This window comes from Macrotis lagotis, chromosome X (genome assembly GCF_037893015.1).
Source record: "Macrotis lagotis isolate mMagLag1 chromosome X, bilby.v1.9.chrom.fasta, whole genome shotgun sequence".
NCBI classification, from domain to species: Eukaryota; Metazoa; Chordata; class Mammalia; order Peramelemorphia; family Peramelidae; genus Macrotis; species Macrotis lagotis.
The window spans coordinates 156,878,864-156,902,699 of NC_133666.1; the positions used below are offsets into that span (position 1 = coordinate 156,878,864).

The 23,836-nt window shown below is 34.7% G+C and overlaps 1 protein-coding gene across 4 annotated transcripts in view; it reads right to left on the reverse strand.

Annotated features, from left to right (window-relative positions):
• Positions 1-23,836, reverse strand: part of LOC141498341 (zinc finger protein 474-like) — a 99,043-nt gene that overhangs the window by 41,001 nt on the left and 34,206 nt on the right. For all 4 annotated transcript variants that reach the window (XM_074201429.1, XM_074201427.1, XM_074201428.1 and 1 more), the window contains 2 exons: positions 21,159-21,283; positions 13,225-14,399 (listed from right to left, as the gene is read on the reverse strand). In XM_074201429.1, coding sequence (XP_074057530.1) covers positions 13,225-14,223 — 999 coding nt within the window. In that variant the 5' untranslated portion in view covers positions 14,224-14,399; positions 21,159-21,283. The remainder of the gene's footprint in view (positions 1-13,224; positions 14,400-21,158; positions 21,284-23,836) is intronic.

Here is a 23,836-nt window from a genome sequence, read left to right on the forward strand (position 1 = left end):
TCTCATAGTTCTATTATAATGGAAGGCTTCTACAATATAGTCCAATAAAGAGACTTTATATTACATGCTATCTGAGAAATAACCTAATTAATTCAAAGGTGTGGTAATCAATTCCTTGACCATGGCAATCAATGAAACAAAGAAAAATACAGAATGTTTTCAAGTCTGTGTAATCTCTTTCTGCCTTAGTAGTAGTAATAGAAAGGTGATGGGTGGAAGAGAATGTTACTGTTTTTAGATTGTCAATAAACATTCATTGAACTTTTGGTCTTCTTAAATGAGGGATTTTAAAATGATTAGTTAGGTTTCTCTCTTACAAAGACAAAATTCACTTTCATAATTGTAGACTGTATGACATTCTCCATTGATTATTATATAGTATATAATAAATGTCTATTGATTAATTCATAAGGCTCATTTTTTAAGTTTAGAAAGAACGTACTATCATCCAGTATTAGAGAAATTAGACTGTGCAGTTTTACATACTAAAACTAAAATGGAACAACACTATCACTATCCTTGTTTACATTTTAAGGTTTACAAAGTGTTTTCCCTGAGAGAAAAGAAGGTAAAGCATGTATTATTATTTCATTACAGTTCATTAGCACTTAGGCAGATAAAGGGTAAGTGACTTATCCAAGGATATAATGCTAGCAAATATGTAAGGATTTGAACTTTGGAGTTAACAATTCAGGACTCAAATTTGTCTTCTGAATCCAGAATCCAATGCCTTAATCACTGCTCAGTTCTATAGGTAGCTTGGAAAAGATTCCAACGAAACAGATCTGTGCTCACTATGTAGAAAAGCTTCCTCTCCTTGGATTTATCGAGAAAGAATTGTAATGAGCTCTTTTGTGAAGTTATATGGGTTCTTCATTGCTAGAAGTGGAATAACTATTTCTTAAGGGGATTGTAAAAGGACTCTTTTACTGGGTAAAAGCTGAGATAGATAAGTTAATAAAGCCTCTTTTATCTCTCAAGTTATATAGTTTTAAGCCTGGGGGTGATATGAAAGTCTGATTTCAGATGATTGAACTACCCCCGCACCAAAGTATAGGATATATAAAAAGTAGTAAAGTAAAAATAAAATCATAGATGTAGACCTAAAAAAGCATCTCAGAGACCATCTATTTTAACTTTTTTTAATCTTATGTATGAGGAAACTGAGGCACAGAGTGATTAAATAATTTGACCAAAATCACAGAGATAGTACACATCCTAGGAGACACTTGAACCTAGACCTCTGACTAAATTCAATATTCTAGAGATGATGTCTTTCATTTTAGGTCATTTCATTACAGATTTAAAAACTACAAAGATCTAAATGATAATCTAGTCCAATATCCTTTTTTTACCTGAGGTCTAATGAAGTCAGATGACTTCTCCAAGGACACATGTAGAAAATGGTAGAGTTTGGATGTGAACCTTCGTTTTTGATTCTAATTCTAAAACTTTTCCAATGTTACACCAATGCTGAACATTTATGATTTTTCAAAATTTTCAGACATTTGCTCTGCTCTTAATCTCTTAATGTTATTGTTGGGTTTTCTAAATTCCAGCATTAAACTTTATTGATCAAACTTTCTATCTCCAGGAATCATCCAGATTGAGACATAACTAGGAATTATTATACATGAAACAGTTCAATTGGGGGATTTTAATGCTATAGAAGACAGCCCACCCATGTCCAGGGGAGTCACACTGAGAAAGAAGGCAGTGTGTCCCCACAAGAAAGACCAACTTATTATATCTACAATCCTTGAATCACTACCAGGAAAGAGGAGGAAGGTCACTCTGACAGACAGGACATGATGGTAAGAAAAGAAGGTCCCCAAAAGGGTGCTGTAGTGATTGTATCCTAGTAATGTATCACATGATGTGATAAAAGGATTAAAAGAGATGAAGACAGAAGGTCAAGAAGGATGCTCTGTGGAGAGAGCATGGTCTTTTAGATGTCAGCATCCTGGAGCAAAAATATGATTACTTGACCCTAATTAAAACTACCTATGATCAGAGTTCTGTAATTAATTTGTTCCATCCATTCAACTCATGTTCCCAATCATCAACAGGAACCCCTCATCATTGCAGGGTTCAATAATCTGAAATTCAGGTTTCATATTACCCCAGACTTAAAATTATAACTTGAGATTTTATTAAATTATCTATCTCAACTTCTACCATTATATGTTAATTTTGTGTGATGCAGTTGAAATAAAATATAGTTTGAAAATACTCTAGTTCTAGTTCTGTTCTCCTCTCCCTTCTTTTCATGTACTTTTATATGTTCACACAACGAATAAATTTTTTATGTAAAGAATAAGAGGAATCAGATTCTTAAGTTTGAAAACCTCAACAATAGCAAGACTGCTAAGGATTTTAGACACTGCTAGAATTTAATATTCACCCATAGCATTCTCCTACTATTCTACCCAAATGTCACATCTGGAAGGATCATTGTTTGAAATTAAATTATTTTTGGAAATCACTGGATTCCATGTAAAGGAATTTTCCAATCCAGACTGCTTATTGGACTGTCTGTTACTGTTTGGTGTTTTATTTTGCTCCTTTAAAGAGAGACTTAACAATAGGAAGGACTTTCTTTCATTAATTTGGAAATTTCATTCACTTGAAATATTGCTCTGTACCTGAAAATAAGATCTACTGGCATTTAAGTGTATGTGACAAAGACTTAAATTATTTTAACAGTTTATCCTGAGAGAAAAGCTTTAAAAAATGCATGTCCAAGTACAATTTCTAAATTAAAAATCCATGTTGCTGAAAGGAACACATTTTCTGAGATGTTCTAAAGTTTCACATCTTTTTCCCCCTTGTAAATTTATGAAAATCAGACTTACTCAGTTGGTTCATTCCCTAGCAGGATATTGGTTGGTGGTGGGAAAGTGGAGGGAGGGGTCAGGGAATGGTTTTGATTAAACTTTTTCTCAACCTTCCTTTTGGGTCTAATAACCTTTCCTTGCAGAGACTGAGTCTGGAGACATTTCTTGTTGTTTGGTATGAGTACACGAATGTCAATGATCCAGACTGCTCTGGCTCAAGTTGTTGCCTTCTATAGGATCATATACAGTCATAAAAGTTCAAAGAACAGTACATGAGGCAGAACAGGTATTAGAGTAGACAGAAATAAGACAGAATAAAAATATTAGGGTAGACAGAAAATCTTATTTTTCAGACAAAAATTATTTCATCCTTTAAAGGTGGCAGGCTATGAACAGCCATAGGCATGTATAAAGCATTTAATTGGATTTTTCCAAGAGTGCCAGCTCTCTCTATATATCTATATAAGCAGTTGCCATTTAGAAGAGTGAGAGTTGGGAGACCATGAATTGAATTTAAGAGTAGTGGAAAAGTAGATATAATAAAGGCCTTGCTGTCTAAGGATATGACTGAATAATGGTTCTACTAATATTTATTATATGTTATCAAAAATCACCTCACTTTTAACAACTTCAGTCTTCTCAACTGAAAACTCAAAGTATGTATTTTGAAGATAGTGGTATACAAGTCTTAAAGTGCATTATAAATCTAACTGCATGCCCTTTAGTTCAGAGCAAAGCAGACTAAAATCTCCTTTTCATAGTTTCAGGATACCCCAAGGATGCTGTTTCTTTTCCTTTCTGTTAAGCCCTCACCAGCTAAGTTCCCTCACTTGTTAGGGGATTTAACTAGTTCCTCAGTTCTATTCACCCTGTAACAAGGGTGAATAGTTTTTACAAAGGAATATTTACTTCAAAGACATAGAGAGGATAAAGTATAAGGATTTTCCTTAGCAATAACTCAAGTTCATATTCTTCCCTACACCACTTTGGTGTATAGAGAGAATAGACTCAATTAGCTCAGGTCCTATGAAGTATTAGTCTTATTAAGTTCATGTTCAGAGTTGGCATCAAGGTCCAGTGAGTCTTCATCATAGCTACCATTGGGCTAGAGTACAAAAGATCACTCATTGCCTCTTGAGACATCAATGATTCACTGGCTGAAAATCCTGACTGGTGGTCCAGGACCCTCTGGACCTTTTGAACTTAAAAAGTTGTGAGCTACATTCTCTTCACTGGTCATAAACTCTCTGAGAGCATCAAGATGAAGAGAAGGTAGCTGATGCTAATAGACCTTTTTGGAAGCCTCAAAAGCCAATCAAAACGTTTCTTCTTCAATATGTGTCTAACCACATATTATAGTAATTACAGAAATGTCTTCACATCCTCCACAATCTGTTTCTCCAAGCCACCTCCTTTGTTTGTCATTAGTATTCTCCTAGAAACAGATTTTCCAGGTTCTTGACATAAAGAGATCTCATTCCAGGTGTTCTGCACATGCACCAGACTCCCATTACATTAGACATCTGTTACATGAACTTAATTATTTTTTCACAGTCTTGTTTAATAACTCTTTGCTAAATGAATGGTTAATTTATATTAATAACTTCTTAGATTTAATGTGTAAGAACACATAACTGAATATGTTTAGCAGGTTCTAAATGTTATATCTTGAGAAAAACTGTTTAAGAACAGTATCATCTAGTTGCTTAAAGTGATTCTGGTCCTGTCTTTTCTGGACCCAGAAAAATGGACTCAAGGACCCTTAGTCATTTTTATAACTTCTGAAAGCTTCCACTAACATGATTCTCAGATCATTGATTTAGTCAGCAATTATTTATTAGACATCTTTTTATGCATAAGGCATTGTGTTATGGGTTTGAGATAAAAAGTTGGAAAATGGAAACTTGGCATTACACAGATTTTAATCTCTCTTTCCCCCCCTTTCCTCCTCCTCCTCCTCCTTCCTCCCTCTTCCTCCCTCCTTCTTCTCTCTCTCTCTCTCTCTCTCTCTCTCTCTCTCTCTCTCTCTCTCTCTCTCTCTCTCTCCCTCTCTCTTTCTTGGTTCTTGGTCTCTGGTGATGAGACAGGTGCACAAATAACTAAAATCTATATCCAAATATGGATTTAAGTACCTAAGATATTTGAGGAGGAAGGGAATCACTTCTAATTAAGGAAATCAGGAAAATACTTTCTGGGGAAAATTGGCATCTGAACTGAACCTTAAAAGGAAAACACTCATTCTTTTGATAGAGATGTGAAAAAATCCATTCCAGATATGGAAATTCCTCCACAAGTTCATCAAGAAGAGAACAGGAAAAGAATAGTGATTAGTCCAGTTTGACTGTAGTATTCATTGGGTAAAGAGGTTTTCTATGCTCACCTTTAGCTCATATCTTTCCATCTTTTTACACAAAAATAGTATGATACCTGTCAAATACTTTGATTAAATCTAGGTAAATTCTATCTGCAAGCTTCCTCTACTCTAGACATTTTTATGTGTAAATTTGGAAATTTATAAAAAGGGAGCCTTTAATGGAGATTACACTTGCAAGGTACTAATGAAAAAGGGTTAAAAAAAAAAAACTCTAGAAAAGAAAGCTACACTAGGAAAAAAACACCAGATGGCAGCACCAGATGCTAAAAATATGTCTGACAAGGTTTTAGAATTAAAAGCATTACATTTTCCAAAATCAGTCACAAAATTGTATTCAGAGTGTTTAATATAAAAAATGTAAAAACATATATATGCTTTTATTAAAAGATTTTAGAAAGAATATTTCACACTATGTCACATCATATAGGCAAGATTACTCAAATAACATACAATTATTAAAAGTTAATTAAGCAGTCTTTCCAGTTAAATGTTTTTAACTTTGTCTTTGCTTCAAATAGCCTAAAAAGTATAAAATCAACAGAACAAAAAAATAGCCTCTTTTAGAAAGAATAATAAAGACTTTGCCAAATATTAAATTGCCAGCACCAAAAAAAAAAAAAGAATTTTCATCTCGATCATCTGCAAAAGAATTTGAAAGACAATTTGAGGGTGAAAGAGAAATAAATTAAAGTACTTGAATAGTTTTTTCACTTTGATTTTTAAACATTTTTATTATAAAATATATATTAAAGGCACAGTTTTAGTAGGTAGAACATTTATAATTAAGAAGATAATCTGGCTCCCATATGATGACCTTCTTCGATCTTTTTTTGGGAGTTGTAAAACTAACTTCAAAGATTAGTTCTTAGATATTAAGAAGATATTGACTTAGGGGATTCTCTCTGCCCTCACCCACAATAAATAAAAATTAATAGCATTTCTATAAGAGATAATTAATTCATGTCTGAAGTCAGGTTACAATATGAATTCCTAAAGTTTTCAAGGAGTCCCTTTGACTTTGGTAAAGATATTGGAAGCTTCTGATTACAATGGAAACTGAGAGAACTGAATAAATCAATGGAAGAGAAAAGACCTGATGCATTACTAAGGATTCATATTCTTTCAGGGGAGCAATCATTGTCACCCATTCAGATATGATTCACTTTAAAGGAATGATTGGATCAGAGTTTTGGAAAATATTTCCTCAGTATAATTTATTATGGAATGAGGATGCCTGGCAAATCTAATCTTGTATTATTAGGTTCCATTTTGATCCCAAATTGAGAAATCTGATGTGAGTGGGATTCCACTCTCTCTTTACCCCCCCCATAATAGAAACACAGAAGGTCTAGATATTTCAGCTGAACCATTAATCTTACAATATAAATCAAATAGTTCTGGATATTAAAGGAATTTTCTTTCTTACAACAATAACACAGTAGCAGAGGACTAAGTTTTGGTGTATACCCAAGATTTTATCAAGTGCAAAGTACCCTCTCCTAGGTCAAGAGAGCAATATGATAGACTGAGACAGTCTGCTAAACACTTGGACCTATGGATAAAAGCAACAAGTTATTCAGGAGTTCAGCCACTCCAGAGATAGAAGATTCCAGCTTCAACAACACTTTATGAGTCAGATCCTTGTATCTGTCCCAGAATACAGTAAGGTGGGGGGGACATGGAGAGGGAATGAGTCCATAAGAGATGCTTATCACTTCCCCATCCAACATTGACTATTCCATTGGAGAGACTGAAGCAGTAGGAGGCAATGGATCCAACTGGGAGCAGCAACACACACTGAGGACAGATGTTAAGAGTCATCTGGAGAGGGTGGCAACTTCAGGAAGGGTTATCCACTGTGATATGGAGACAGTTATAGAGACAATTATATGAAGACAATGCCATATATGAACTCAAGAAAAAAAAAAACTCCTGATAACCAGTTCAACCTAGCAGTTGGACAGCCTGTCAAGAATAAACATGAGGACCAGAAACAAGTTCCATAAGCATAGTATAAAGAGAGAAAGGACTTTGAGTACCAGGAAGTTTGAATTGTCTTTTTGGTACATATTTTTCCCACTTTTTTCCACTTTTCCCAAGGACATTTTATGTATATGTGTGAAAATGTTTTCCCAGGCTTTAGAAGAAATTGTTTGGTACCAATTGTTCTTATCATATCAAATCAAATACCTTTGCCAAATGTTAATTGTCTAGTGGTTGGTCATATTAGTAGAGTTATGAAAGATGACTAGTGGTTCTTTAGTCCATTTTCCTGGATCCAGAACAGACAGTATCAAAATAAGTTTAAGCAACTAGATGATAGTTGTTCTTAAACAGTTTTTTCTCAAGATAGATAAAATTGAAAATTGAAGCCCCACAGAGTTATCCTAAGTTAGCGGTTGATCCTCTGGGGATCCCAAAATATTTGTTTAAGTTGAAGAAATACTTCACAGGTGGCTTGTTCAGGAAATATGAATTTGTATATAGGCACCATTGGGTTGAGCAGAGGCTGGAGCATTTACCTAAACTCTGAGCAATCATCCCTAAATCCTTTCCTTCTCTGTTGAAGCCTCTCCCATCCACACCCAGTCTGCCATTCTTCACAATACAGTCTGGGCTTAATCCTATGAGATTCATATATGAGTCTTCCCAAGCCCTTTCCATCCCATACTCCTTCACTGGTTCATTTGAAAAGAACTCCTGGAGAGGTTCTCTATCCAGGACTCTTGTTTTTACTAATTTTTAAATTTAAATTTACTAAATTTACTAAAATTTACATAGATTCAATAGAGAAAAACAATCATTTATTCTCTCAATGTTTTAGACTATAATTGGACTATCATTTTTCCAATGTATTTCCTTTACAAGTAAAATCAATTCCTTTGGAGTTAACTTCTATTGTTTTAATGTTTGTGTACTCCATGGAAACAATGTAAAGATAATCAGATTGCCTCCTCTGATGGGGAGGGGGAGGGAAGGGGGGGAAGTGTAAAATTCAAAACCTTACCAAAAAATGATAAGTACAAACTGCTATTGTATGTAATTTGAAAACAAAATATTTATGTGTACAGATATCTATTGTATTACTTAATAATATAATAGACATCAGCACATAAACATTAGAACAATTGGAAGAATATTCTAATCCTTCTTCAATTAATGTAATCACAAAAGACCTAGGCACCTCAAATGAATGAATCAATTAGTCAACTACACAAAAGTAAGAAGTCTTAAGGATTTTTCTACAATCTCACAAAAAATATAACAACATAGATTTTGAATTATGTAAACAAAATTTTCAGTACCTTGATTCCTTTCTCAGGTGCAAACTAGGGACAAGAAAGAAAGCAATTTGATTGACTGTGAGAATCAACTCACCTCCTTAGGCCTATATTTAAAAACAGGAAGTTAAATTAGGAGTTGAGTCAGTTCTACCGAGAACATTCTAGGATTAGAAATGCTTTATGAAGTCAGATTCCTACTTTACCTATTCAAGAGAGCAACAAGGTATGAGGGAAAGTGACTGTGTTACTATGTCATCAGAGAAACTGAATCATTAAGAAAAGATGCATCCACCTGGGAACAAAAAGGCATATTGAGGACAGTCAGACAGAGAAAGAGAGGAAGATAACTTCTTATGACATAGCCTCCTGGCTAGAGACTCAAGAAAGTTACAAATTTTGGGAGCCAGTCCAAATTAGTAGCTAAGCAACCTGTCTAGCATTGATGTCACATGCAAAAGTAGCTCTATATGGATTCTATAAAGAAAAAAAGAACTTCCAGGTGTTGTGGCATCTTTGACATGAGAGTCTTTACACATATGCCTCATTTCTGTTTTATTTTAAATATGAACTCACATTTCCCATTTTTTGAGAATGTACCTGAAGCTCTTTTAATGTGTGTGTGTGTGTGTGTGTGTGTGTGTGTGTGTGTGTGTGTGTGTGTGTAAACACTTGCTAAAAGTTGACTCTACTGATTATTTATTGATGGGATACACAACTCTGGGATCTCTTGAGTTACAATGTTTAAAGTATTAGTTTATATCCCAAGAGTAGTCACCACTGTGGTCACCCAGACTATGAACTGGGGGGGAGTATTCCAGATGAGATAGAATGATACTGATATGATCCTAGAATGATATTGAGCAACTAGAGTATTAAAAAGAATAACCTGATGGTCTCACTGTTCAGAAGAAAGAAGTCTGGAGGAGAGATTTTAAAAGTTAGTAGGTTACAGAGTGATAAAAAGGGAGAAGATTCAATAGACTACACAGAGAAAATGAAAGGAAAAAGACTTCTTGCTAAAGAATTTATTGGAATGGGAAACAGAGTAGTTAAGGTAAAGACTAAATGTCCAATTGCATTAGAAATAATTCTTCCTTTCTAAAAACTAAGAATTCTTTCCTTCCTAACTGAAAGGCTTTCTAAATCATGCAGTTAAAGGGATTCATCTTGGATGACTTTGCTGTATTCTCTCTGAAAGTATGAGTGGTCCAAGGAATAACACACTCTTGAGAGCAGAGGGTGAGGGTTTCCTATTGATATTCAGGCTGAGTTGTGATCCATGTACCCTGACAAGTTATAGTATCTTCTGAAGAATCCTCTCTTGGTTCTTGGATCTCTTCTGAGCCTTGTAGAAGTATGCATCACCAATGTCACCAACCCCCTATATTGGGTTTTTGCCTTCAGTCTAAACCAACAGAGTATTATAAGACATCCACCTAAGATACTGTTTTAGCTGTGATGATTACATAGGACATTCTGTGCTTTGCCTGTTGGCTCCATTTTTGAGAGCAGAGTTTTGAGTACAAGAATCCTGACCAAAGTGTTCCATATACATGTCTCTAATAAGAACATTTGAAATAAATAGATCCAGTTAAGAAACAATGTTTTAAGTTAGAATACGTGGCACAAACACACACATGCTCAGCCAATGAAAAAGCATTCCATTAGTGCAAACACTATATTAAGAGCTTGGGAATCCAAGTACAAAGAATGAAATAATCCCTACTCATAAATTTCCTTTTTCTCTGTCTGTCTGTATCTCTCTCTCTCTCTCTCTCTCTCTCTCTCTCTCTCTCTCTCTCTCTCTCTCCCTCGTTGTCTGTCTGTCTGTCTGTCTAGCTCTCTGTCTCTCCTCTTACTGCCAGAATATTTGGAGTGGGAACATTTCTGGATTTATTTCTCATATTCTATAGATAACAAGATTTCAGAGTGAAATACTAGACTGAGTAGTGCACTATTTTATTTTCATTTTTACTTTTATATTTCTTATGAGGAAATTTCTTCCTTTTGTCAAAGTGGATGTTATTGTTCAAATACATTTGACGAACTTCTAAAAGAAATAAACACTTCAAAAGATATCAGACAAGCACAGTAATGTTAAAGGTTAGACAAATATTTCTCTAATTTTTTCCTCCAACTCTCTCTCTGCTCTATTTCTCTCCTCCTCCCCTCCCTCTCTCTCTTTCCTTCTCTCTCTCTCTCTCTCTCTCTCTCTCTCTCTCTCTCTCTCTCTCTCTCCCCCTCTCCTTCTCTCCTTTCTCTCTCCCCCCACCTCTGCCTTTCTGTTTATTTGCTCTCTCTATCTCCCTCCTCTCTTGTCTTTATTTCAATGAATTCAGATTACATAATATCTTGGATGAATACAGAAATTTTTAAAGGCCGGGGGAAAAAGAAATGAACTTTTAGATTTCAAGAGTGCCTTTGTGTGTCTGTCTTTAGGGTTTTCATTAAATAAGAAATTAATAATAAAAATAATAATTGCAATAGTTAATTTTTATATGGCTCTTAATACATACCAGACACTGTGCTATTATCCCATTTGATTCTTACAGCAACATTAGAAAAAAGAGACATTATTATCCTTATTTTATACATGAAGAGACTGAATCATATGAAGGTGAAGTGACTTGTCCAGTGTCATATACTTAGTATTTGAAGGATTTGAATTCAGGTCTTCTTGATGCCAGGCCCAACGCTCTATTCATTGAACTATCTAATTGTCCCTTGAGTTCCTTCATAAGTGTTCACTGCAAAATTACACAATAGTATAAATTTATTTGGTGCTTCAATGCAATCCTTTGAGAAATTTTAAAAATTCAAATATATATATATATATATATATATATATATATATATATATATATAATTTTAACTGTTAACCATGAAAAAAATTGGAAGAAAAAGAATACATTTGTTCCACAGAAAACTAGTAAAAGGAGAACAGAAATCATTTTTAGGAGAAAATCACAACATTCCTATTTTGTCCTAAAAAATAACTTCTACATTGCAGGATTCCCCAATCAATCAAATTAGATCAATTTGTTTAACCTATTGAATTTCCAAAAGCACGTCCTAGAATATAGGCATGTATTGATCTAGGCTCACCATCACATCACAGGAGAGCAGGGCCCTTCCAGTATTCACAATGTTATTTTCCACAATCTACTTCCATACCTCTAATCAATTGTAAAGCTTTAGGTTAAAAAGTATAGTTGTTCTTCACTCCCAAAAGATAGGAAGAAAAACAACCACCGGGTATGGTCCAGGGAACATTAGGCCCATAGCTATTCATGGAGTATGGGGCTTGGGGGGGGGGGGAGGGGCTTAGCTCTTAGTACATAGAATGTTTATTGATTAGCTTTAAGAATATTTATTCATTAGTCTGGTCACTAGGTGGTACAGTGGGTAGAGTGCAGGCCCTAGAATCAGAAAGAACAGAAAACAAATCCAGCTTCAAAATATTTTGACTTGAGGCAAGTCACTTAAGCTCTGTCTGTCTCAGGTTTCTTCTCTAAAATGGAAGTAACAATACCTACCTCAAGGGGAAAAAAATCGCCAAAACCCCCAAACGACAGAATATGAAGGTATACTATGTTCACTTTTAAAAAAAATTTCTCTTAAATTTTCCTTCCAGTCTCATGATTTTTCTTTCTTTTCCCTTAGTCTTAATTCCTCTTATAAAAAATGACTAATATATACATAAGTTAAACAGAAATGTACATGTACAACTTTTACCAGACTATTCATTGCCAATGGGATGGGGGGAGGAAAGGGAGGGTGGTAGAAAACTCTATAATTTATAAATTTGCAAATGGATAAGTGTTGAAAAACTACCAAAGCATGTAATTAGAAAAATAAAATAAAATATCAATTTATTAAAAAAAACCCCAACACAATACCTATCTCAAAAGGGTTATTATAGGGTTGAAACAAGATCATATTTGTAAAGCATTTAATACACAGTGATGTTTTTCCCTTCCCCTTCCATTACTCCTGAACATGGGATAAGAGCTGTGTTGGGGCATATTCTTGTTATTAACTATCCATTGACTCCTTTAAGAAAAATGGTTGCAGGCCTGTGAGTTACCAAAAGTACTCTAGTCATCTGGGATTTTTGACACAGATTCTATTTTAGTCAAATAAGTCAGTATTGCCAAAAGCAAATTCCTAATGCAGATGACCGAAACAAACCACAATAAATTCTGGCTATTGAAATGGGAGTCATAACTTTGTAACTCAGACACAGCATTAATGACTCATTTGCAAGTAACTGCCTCTCCCAGAGATAAAGCATAATGAGGAACTAAGTAATAGGGTATCTTAGTTCCTCATTATGTCTTTCTTTTTTTCCCCCTTGGATAGCAAAAATTCAGAAAATAAAGAAAACAAAGGAAAAGTCATGATTTCTTTGATATAAAAAAGATTATCATGGGTGGTTAGGTGGTGCAGTGAATAGAGGACTGGCTCTGGAGTTAGGAGTACCTGAGTTAAAATCCGGTCTCAGACACATAATTACCTAGCTGTGTGGCCTTGGGCAAGCCACTTAACCACATTGCCTTGCAACCCTCCCCCCCGAAAACAAAAAGGTTATGCCTCCCCCCAGATTCACTAAGAGTTATTTAAGAGAGAAGTTAGACCCTTAAAGAAATTATCCAGGAGAAAAGTTTCTTTTAGGATTTTAGAAAGTATCACCAGAGGCTGTTAGCATGTCTTTTGTGAAAGAAATTACCTTTTCAAGTTTGGCGCATCCTGCCTTATTCTTTTGTTGCTGAATTTTAACTGGCTCCTTCCCACAATTTTTACTTCCCAGGTTGTTAGACTCAAAGACTTGGAGTTGGCAAATTCTTTGGTGTATGTAAAGACGATCTGATCTATAGGTCTTGTTACACTTAGAGCAAACCACTAGACCCTCATGATTTTCATCAGAAATTTGCTTCTCTTCAGGCTTAGCTAGGGTGTATGTATAATGCTTTGGCTTCTGAGGGGGTATCTGGTGAAACTTCCTGGGGAGTCTCTCATTTTCTTCTTTCCATTTCTCCAGGCACTCAGTCTCATGAGCAGAAAGGTCCGGGATGTAAAACTCCCTGCCACAGATGTAACAGAGGAGAGTCTGTGGTGGGGATAGAAATCCATAAAGAGTTTTCTTCTTGCCAGGGAGAATCCCAGAGAAATTCGCTTTGGGTTTACAGTTTTTCAGGTGAACAACAAGACTGTCCGGCAAGAAAGTTCTACCACAGTGTTCACAAGGCAACAGCTGAGCCTGATTATTTTCGGTCTCAGTGATAGACTGCAAATCATAAGAATTAGTACCACTGAAAGGTTTTGGTTTTAGAGGCTCTGGTCTTCTGAGATTTCTGGGTAACTTGTTGTTTTCAATATGCCACTTCTGTAGGCACTGGGGTTCATGAATAGAAATGGACTTAGAACCAAATTCTCTTCCACAAATATAGCACAGTATAAATCCAGGTCTTCGGGGTGGGATTATAGGGAGGTCAGATGGATCATCAGACATGCTTCCCCTATTGGATCGTTTCAATAGAGTGACAGTATGTGGCCTCTTTATCTGAGATTTTTTTTTGATGATTCTAGAAGGATCAAGACTTCCTGTTCCTGGTGAATTACTACAATGTTTGGAATAACTAGAAGGGCTTATTTTGTTGTTTTCTGCTGAACTAAAAATGATGTGCTGTAAGCGACAGGTACTCTTTTCTTTTTTTGATTTTTCCATTCAGTGTGATCTTTATTCCCATAAGATAGGGTTCCTTCTTAGTATGATGACTGTTCTCAAGTCCCATATTGTTGCAAATAGCATGGTCCCAGAGATCTAGTAACTAAAGTTTCATTGCAGAGCAATGGTCTAGAGTGTTGTAAAGTCTCCATCAAAACCTCAGAAGTCTTCAAGACCTAAAAAAAATAGACCAAAATGATTATTATTTATATAAAAGATAATAAATCTTCAGCTCCAGGTCAATAAATGACTTTTAAGAGCTTTTAGAACTCCTAAAGAATAAAACAAAGAAAGAATATAACATTATCACTAACATGATAGGAGTAATATCTCTTCTACAAAGCTAGTTTTTACCAAAAAAATGAAATCATTCTCAAAACTTTATTGGTCCAAAAATTAAGACTTCAACCCATTGTCATAATTTTCTGGCATCCTATGAATAAAAGCCCAGCATTAGAGCTCTTCAGGCCAAACATATCCTACTGACTTGGTATAATGCAAATTTGGAGCACAATGAAATACTTTATTTCTGTTGAATATTGTTTCTATGATATTGTTAAGCAATCTTCTCTTTTGTTAAATGTTACATGGTCTATCTCCTCCTGAAACACCATATTGTCGTGGTGCAAGGGTTTGTATAGATCAAAAAAACTATGAGTTATGACCTGCAGGATTACCCATGACAGATAGGTCATAGAAAAGAGTTCAGACAAAAGGTGATCCACTGGAGAAGGTAATAGCAAATCATTCAGTATCTTTGCCAAGAAAAACCAATGGAAGAGTATTACAGTGATAAAAGACAGGTCATCAGATTTGAATCCCTCATTACTGGGGAAGAGTGGAGGGCAACTATAAGCGGATTCAGAAAGAATGAGGAGACTGGGCCAAAGTTGAAAGGAATCTCAGCTGAGGTTGGTGCTGAAAGGAAAGTCCAACTCTATAAAGATCAATATTGCATAGGAACCTGAAATGTAAGAACTATGAACCAAAGTAAGCTGGGTGTGGTCAAACAAGAACTAAAAGATTAAACAACAACATTTTGAGTATAAGTGAATTTAAACGCGTGGGAATAGGTGAATTCGATGCAGATGGTCATTTTATATATATATATTATATATATATATATATATATATATATATATATATATATTATATACTACTGTAGGCAAGAATCACTTAGAAGAAAGAGTTATAGTCAATAGAAGGGCAAGAAATGCAGTACTGGGGTAAATTTCAAAAATGACAGAATATCTGTATGAGTCCAAGGAAAACTATTCAGTATCATAGTGATGCAAGTCTGTTCAAGAGGACAAAGTTGTTAATTCTATGAAGATCTAGAACATCTAGATAAATATCAAAGAAATGTCATCATAGGGGATTGGACTGCTGAAGGAGGAAAATTAAAAAATTGGAATAACAGGTATTTTGGCCTTGGAGTACAAAATGAAGTAGGAGAAAGATTAATATAGTTATATCAAGACAACTCACTTCACTGGTCATAGTGATCAATAATTTTCAGCAACCCAAAAGGCTAATCAACATATGAATATCACCAAATGGTCAATCAAAATCAAATTGATTTTGCAACCAAAAGTGGAGAACCTCTATATGGTCAGTTAAAACATTATCTGGGTCAAACCATGAGCTTTTACTTGCAAATTTTAGACCTAAGTTGAAGAAACTAGTGAAAGTCATCAGATTTTATAGTTATGACCAAAATAACATCACTCATGAATATGAAGTGGAAGGATGAATAGATGTAAAGCATTGGCTCTGCAAGATAGAGAACCTGAATTCTATGAACAGAGGTTTGCAATTATGTACAGGAGTAACAAAAAACATCCCAAAGAAAAGGAAAAGTAAGAAAGCAAAATGGCTATCTGATGAGGCTTTACAAAGGGCTGAAGAAAGAAGGAGAAAAGGAAAGACATACTCAGATAAAGGTAGAATTCCAGAGAATAACAAGGAAAGTTTTCTTAAATGAGCAATACAAGGGAATAGAAGTAAACAACAGAATAATAAAGTTAAGATCTCTCCAAGAAAATTAGAGCTATCAAGGGAATATTTCATTAAGTAATGCTCATGATAAAAAACAAAAGTGATAGGGAGATGACAGAAATAGAGATTAATCTAGAATAGGTGAAAAGATTATACAGAAGGACTGTGCAAGATAGATCTTAACAACACTGATAACCATAATAATATGGTTACTGATCTTAAGCTGAACATCTTGGAAAATGAAGTCAAATGGGTCTTAGGAAATATTGCTAACAATAACTAGTTAGTGGATGTCGTGGAATTGAAGCTGAGTTATATAAACTCCTAAAGGATGATGATGTTAAATAGCTGCATTTGTTAGCAAATTTGGAAAACTCAACAGTGATTGCTGAATTGGGAAAGATCAGTTGACATTCCAGTCCAGTCCTGAAGATGAGCAATGTCAAATGTTCAAATAACTGAGTAACTGTACTCACTTCACATGCCATACTAAAGATTCTGAGGGCTAAGGTCCAGCACTATATGAACTGAGAATTATCAGAAGCACAAACTGATTTTTGAAAAGGAAGAGAAATTAGAAATTAAATTGTCAACATTCACTGGAGTATGGAGAAAGTGAGGGAGAGTTTCAGAAAAACAAAATCTACTTCTCCTTTATTGACTACACTGAAGACTTTGACTATGTCAATCAGAACAAAATGTGACAAGTCCTCAAAGAGACTGGAGTACCAGATTATCTCATTTGTTTCCTGAGAAATCTGTGAGTCAAGAAACAAGAATTGGAACTAAACAAGGAATAACTGATTGATTTAAGATTGGGAAAGGAGTGAAGCAAGGTTGTATATTGTCATCTTATTTATTAAACTTATATGCAGAATACATTATGTGCAATCCCATATTAGACAAATCAAAAGCTAGAAACATGGTTGCCAGAAAAAAATATCAAGAATCTCAGATAAGCATACTGTGAAGACAGAAAATAAAGAATTAAGAAGATGTAGTCTCTTAATGAAAGAAGAGAGTATAAAAAAATGTCTTGAATCTTAATATTAAAAAAGAAAACCAAAAAACTTAGATCATGGCAACTGGTTCCACCACCTCCTGATAGATAAGAGGGAAAAGAAATGGAAGCAATGTCAAAGTTTATATTCTTGGTCCAAAGATCATGGCACATGATGACTTCAACCATGGAATTAAAAGACCTTTGCTCCTTGGAAGGAAAACTACAGCAAATCTGGATAGTGCCCTAAAAAGCAGAGATATTACCTTGCTGACAAAAGTCTATAAAGTCTAATTATGATTTTTCCAGTAGCGATGAATTGCTGTGTGAGTAGGACTATAAGGAAAGCTGAATGTCACAGAATTGATATTTTCAAATTGTGGTGCTAAAAAAGACTTTAGAGTCTCTTGGATAGCAAAGTGATCAAATCAGTCATTACTTGAAGTAATTAATTCAGATCCTTCACTGAAAAATTAAATACTGAAGTTGAAGCTTAAATAGTTTGGCCACATAATGACCAGATCAGACACATTGGAAAAGACTCTGATGTTGGGAAAGCTTGAAGATGAAAACAATAGAGAATAGCAGAGGTGAATTGAATAGATAGTATCATGGAAACAATGAATATGAACTTGGACAGACTTTGGCCTGTAGTGGAAGATAGAAAGGTCTAGCTGATATGTTACACTGGGTCATAAAGAGTTAGATATGACTGAATGACTGAACAACAAAATTTAGTCTTTAAGTGTCTCATTTCATCCCAATTCCTATATTGAACCACTTGACCCGAGTCAGGTCTGACCCAGAACTTCTGTGAACTATATTTAGGTTATAATTTAAACTATAATATTATTTAAAGTTCTTTGAAAAATGTTATACTATAGTGACATGAGCATATTCCAACCATAAGCAATATGGGAAAGCATTTTAACATAAAAAATAAATTAATTATTAACATTTTGAAAACTAATTATGATTATCTGTCAATGATAATGGTGAATTTGGGCTCCTAAGAAATACATTAACAAATTAAACAATGAACAACAGCTTGGTAGACATTTTATATGAGGATCAATTGAAAAAAATGAGCATGTTGAGCCAGAAGAAAAGAATATTGGTGGGAGGAAGGGACTTGTGCATTGTCTTTAATTATTTAAAGGATTCTTGTGTGGCAAAGGAATTAGTCAATAGAACATAACTGAAAGCAAGGAGTGAAAGTTGCAGACAGGCAAATTCATGCAAAAAGATCTCCAAACAATTAGGAATGCCCCAAACCAGAATAGGATGCCCTGCAAGCTAAAAGTCCCCTCCCTTCCTCACAATCCACCCAGAAGTTTTCAAGCAAAATTTGCTAGACCAATTGTTAATGACTTTTGAGACTCCAATTCTGTGATATAATTTAATTTGAATTAGAGATTTTAGAAAATGGAGTAGAATTAGATAGATTGCAGAAAGATTTCTCTGCATGTACAGTTACTCCTTTCATTTCATGGCAATTAGAGACATACCTCCCCAAAGATCTGGAAAATCCAAGTAAAAAATTTTATCCCTCTCTTTTTATTAGAGAAATCTTGTTCTTATAACATTAAAGATAAAATATATTGATGTTATACAATACAAATACGTTTTGCATTTCTGAGTTTCTAAACTTTTTGTGATATCTTCTGGCCTTAACGTTTTATCTGTCTTCTACAAAATTCACATTTAATTTCTTTTACCAACCCATGATATATCAAAACCACAAGGGAGAAAGTCAAAATGTGCAATAGATAACTATATATTCCAGCAAGTCAAGGTGGCCTCTTATTTCTGGCTACATTCCTGATTGGATTTTCATGAAAGCTATGTAGCTTCTTTTTCTTCTTATCAGTCTGTCTTCTTTCCACCTCCCTCCCCTACTCCAATATCTTTTGGAGGGGGGGCTGAAGGTCTTAATTAATTTCTCTCTCGCAATTTTTTCCTGTCAGTCAAGTTTCTTTTGTGGGTGAACAAAATATTCCTATATCTTTCTTTTCAATGTCCTCTCTTCTCAGTATTAAAATCAAGTGCTCTTTTCAAAAGACTCTTCCCTTAACATTCCACTAAGATAGTCACAGATCTTGGGCTAATACTGATAATTTAATCTTGAACCCTTTACTCTACCGTAGATAATTGAAAAAACTCAAACATTCCATAGAAAGAAAAAGAATTGGACACAGTATCATAGAGAACAGGTAAATTTGGCCCAACAATTAAAAGACTTTACAGTCAAACTTAAATATCTTGGGCATTTATTTATTTAATGTTTGTCTATTTATTTATTTATTTTCTTGATTATATAGGTAGGATCCTGAGATTTTATCAGTATGGAGAATTTTTAGAATTATAACTCTTACAGTTATAAAGCAGATCTGCAAATCACTGAGAGTGAGTATCCTAGGATGGTAAAAATTTATGTGATTTATTCATGGTCACACGGCTTCTAACTATCATAGTTGGGTATGAACTCAGGTTTTATTGATCCCAAAGATAACTAACTCTATTCAACACCTCACACTGTTTGGATGTCCTTCACTAGGTACTGGTTTATATAGTAATTCCTACTGTTTTACTTTGTTTTCTCTTGTCTACCTTTCAAGGGAAGAAGTTAGAGATAATATTTATGGCATTTATCTTTATTTAGGGCTTCACGTTTTACAAGGCAATTTACAAGTATCTCATTGTAGCTTTAGAACTACTGTCATAATTATTATTCCCATTTTATAGAAAAAGAAAATGAGGAAGAAAAAGGATAAGCAACTTGCCCTTGGATCCCATAGCTAGGTAAGTGTCTGATGATGAATTTGAACTCAGGTCTTCCTAATTGTAGGTCTTGCACTTTATTTACTATACCTCTCACAAGGAATACTATATTTGTTTCATGGTCTCAAAAATCTATAGAATAATAGAACATCAGAGTTGGAAAGGATAGCTGAGATCTTCTACTACTTTTGAGGTCTTCAATTACTATATAAAATCACAAATAAGACCTTCAGTGACAGGAAACCTACTACTACTACCTTTGGTTGCCCTTCTACTTTGACTTTCTTCACCTTGAACTGAAACCTGCTTCTGATACCTTGACTCTTTTTTTTGTTTTTTTTCCTTTCGGTTCTGCTTCTGGGATGCAGAAAAAACTCTAACATCCTATATGATAAGCCTTCAAATACTTAAAACAGCTATCATTTCCATCTATGCTCCTCCTTTTCCTCCTCAACTTTCCTAAATCTTCTCTTTAGCCCAATTGTCCCAAATTCCTTCAACTGATCATTATTTGATCATTATTTGACTTAGTTCTCAATCCCTTTATATATTAGATAACCTCCCACACATAACCCTCTTCTACCATAGACAACATATACTTTAAGTATCCTTTCTAAAATGTGACATCTGGAAAAATAATCAGTATTTGTTTGCTCATACATTCAGCTTCTGTTCTAGAATCAGGACTCATGTCAGAGTCAGACTCTCTCTTTTTGCACTTTCATATGACATGCTTTTGTAATAGTGACAAAGCCATTGAATATTACTTGCCATTTCTCTATTATATAGTTGTGACAGAGGAAACTAAAAAGTCAGGAGGGGTAACTAAAGATAATTTTTCAGTGATTAGTATACTGATATATTTAATGTTAAAAAGTCAAAATAAAGTCTGATAAAAAAAGTAAAGACCATTTAATTTAAAAATTAAGTGACTATGTTTAAAAGTATCAAACAAATGCACTTAAAATGTGTACCATGGCCTGTTATCCAAACACACCATAAAAACAATTAGGTTAGCATTTAAAGAGTAAAATTTTATAACTATCCATACTCTGGTCAAGAATATTTAGAAGACATAAGCTCCTTTTAGCTAAAGAAGTTCATTTCGGCTATTTGTACTACGTAGGACCTTCAAAAATGACTTTGAAACACTTACTTCTGCATTCATGTGACACCATTTCCCCAAGATCTTCTGTTCCTGGGACTGGGGAGAAAACATCATATATCCACAGATGGAAGGGTTGTGTAAATTCATACTGCATGTTGACGATAGATGTTGCTCTGTAAAGGTGAAGTGGGATTGGGAAATAAGGAAGAGACACAAATAAAGTATTTATTGAATACTTTAAAAAGTTGTTTCATACTAGGAAATTAAAAGAAATACTAATCATAAAAGGACACTACCGAGTATAACAATGTAACAATACAAATGAGAGGAAGGATAGGGTCAGTAGCTGACATAAGCAAAATGAATGGAGGATGCTTGACTTTATTCCTTTTATTTTCCAACAACCTTTTGTTAAAAGTCTGCTTGCTTTTAACTCATTTTGTCATTTTACCTTAGTTGTTTAATGAGGCCTTTATGGGTGAATATCTTTTAGAATATAATTCCTAAAAAAAGGGTATACTTAATTGGGGTTGTCTATAGAGATCAAAAATTCTTCAGGAGGTAAAGCCAAGATGACAGAGTGAAGGCAAAAACTACCCCCAGCTCTCCCTAAACCACTCCAAAAACATTTAAATAATGATTCTAACCAAATTCTAAAGTGGCAAAATCCCCTGACTGAATGAAACAACTTTCCAGTCCCAGACAACTTGGAAAGGGTCTGTTGCACTGGGATTAGAAAGGACTTGTATAGGAACAGTTTGTGGCATGACTGGATTAGTAGCAGTAGTAGCAGTTTCTAGACTCAAAGGACAGCAGGAAAACTGCTGCCCCAGAGTGAAAGCAGAGCCCAGTCTAGCCTCAGAGTAGACCTGGCCCCCAGGGGACCGGAGCAGCCCTGGGGGACCACCTGAAAGTTGCTTCCAGAGTACTCCATCATAGACTGTAAGGGGGTTGGGGGAGAATGCAGAGTTCTCTTTGCTCTCCCTGAAATATGATTCTGTGTCTTCATCCATACACAGATATAGGTCATAGTTTGGGGTCGCAGGCTCAGGAGAAGCAGCAGGAAACAGCAGAACTTACTGCCTACAGCAGATTGGGGACCCTCCTCAAAACTCCAGGGCAGAGACTTGTGGTTACCCACAGACCAGAGTTCAGGCCAGGAGAGCAGTCAGAGCCTCTCCTAAGATTTTGAAAGAATGCAGAACTTACAGGTCTCTAGTGGGGGAGGGGGCGTATCCCTGAAAACAACTACAAAAACTCTCAAAAGCTTGGGACAGTGCATCCTCCACCCTGGAAGCAGAGCCCCACCTTAACAAAGAGTTAAAATCAAGTCATAGGTTGGGGAATTAAGTAAACAATGGAAGAAAAAAATCCAACCATAGACAATAATTTGGTCCAATGGAGGATCATTCTGAGATTTTTAGAAGCTAGACGATAAACATAGATAATTAAATTATTGTCACAAATACCAGAAGGGCTGGTGATATTTAAGGGCTGTTGGGAAAAAGGTAGATTGAGAGTTGCAACCCTTGATGGATACTTGAATTTGTAATCTAGTTGACCCAGAAGTAAGCATAAGGAGGTAAAAATAGGCAAGAACTTTTTTTCTTAGATTATCAGGTTCTATAAGTTTTCTCTGTCTTTATCTCTCTTCTAGGAATAGTCTAGAGATTAGAGTGAAAAGTCCATGATGGCTATTGAGCTAGGCATAATTTATAGGTTTCACATTCATAACTAGGGTGAGCTATTTCTCTGCAAACTGAATTCAATACATTTCCAATGCAATGAAATTCTTAATGTAAGTACCCATGTAGGGTTAGAATTTAAGGCTTTATAATTTTAAAAAGTAGATATCCTATCCATAAAAGCTACTTTGGTTCAATTTCATATCTGGCTAACTAACTAACAATACTATAAAATGATCAGCATGAATTTTGGCTCTGGATAGTTTAAATATTCTCCACAAAATTTTACTTAATGCCTCACTGTGGCATAGAATTTACTTTGGGTACTGAAAGGCTGTGCCAGCAAAGTATAAACTTTGGCAGATTCTAGTATGCTGGAAAATCTTCAAATAAAGCCCTGGGAACAGACTGAGTCTATTTTTCAAAGACCAATCCAGCTAAGTATGGAAAGGCTCACCACCACTAGGCTGATTATTTGATGATGAATGTGTTAGCCATGGCAACCTATGACACAAAGAAAAATATAAAATTATGCTCAATCCTACATGCTCCACTTCCACTTCTGCAGTGATCATGACAAAGTGATGGTAAAGAGGTCAAGAATCACCCTTTTTAAAATCATCAATAAATTTTAATTTGACTATAGGTACTCTAAATGTAAGATATTTTTCTAATAACTAAAAAATTCTGTATGAGTTAAATCAAGTCAATCCTGATGGCTTTGCTATAAAGCAATATAAAAGAAAATAGTTGAAGTGAAATGGAAATCTCAAGTACTACTGAAATATCAAAAAAGGAAAAGATGGAGAATTTATTTTTATTACATGAATAAAAGCAACAAGAAATATTTTCTTAGATATCTGGTCACTTTGGACTTTGTGATTTATAATATATACATATACATGCATATATATACATATACATATACATATACATATACATATACATATACATATATATATATATATACATAAAAAAGACAACCATGAAAATAACTGGAGTTTATGGAACACTATCAATTCCTGAGGATGAAGGAAAAAT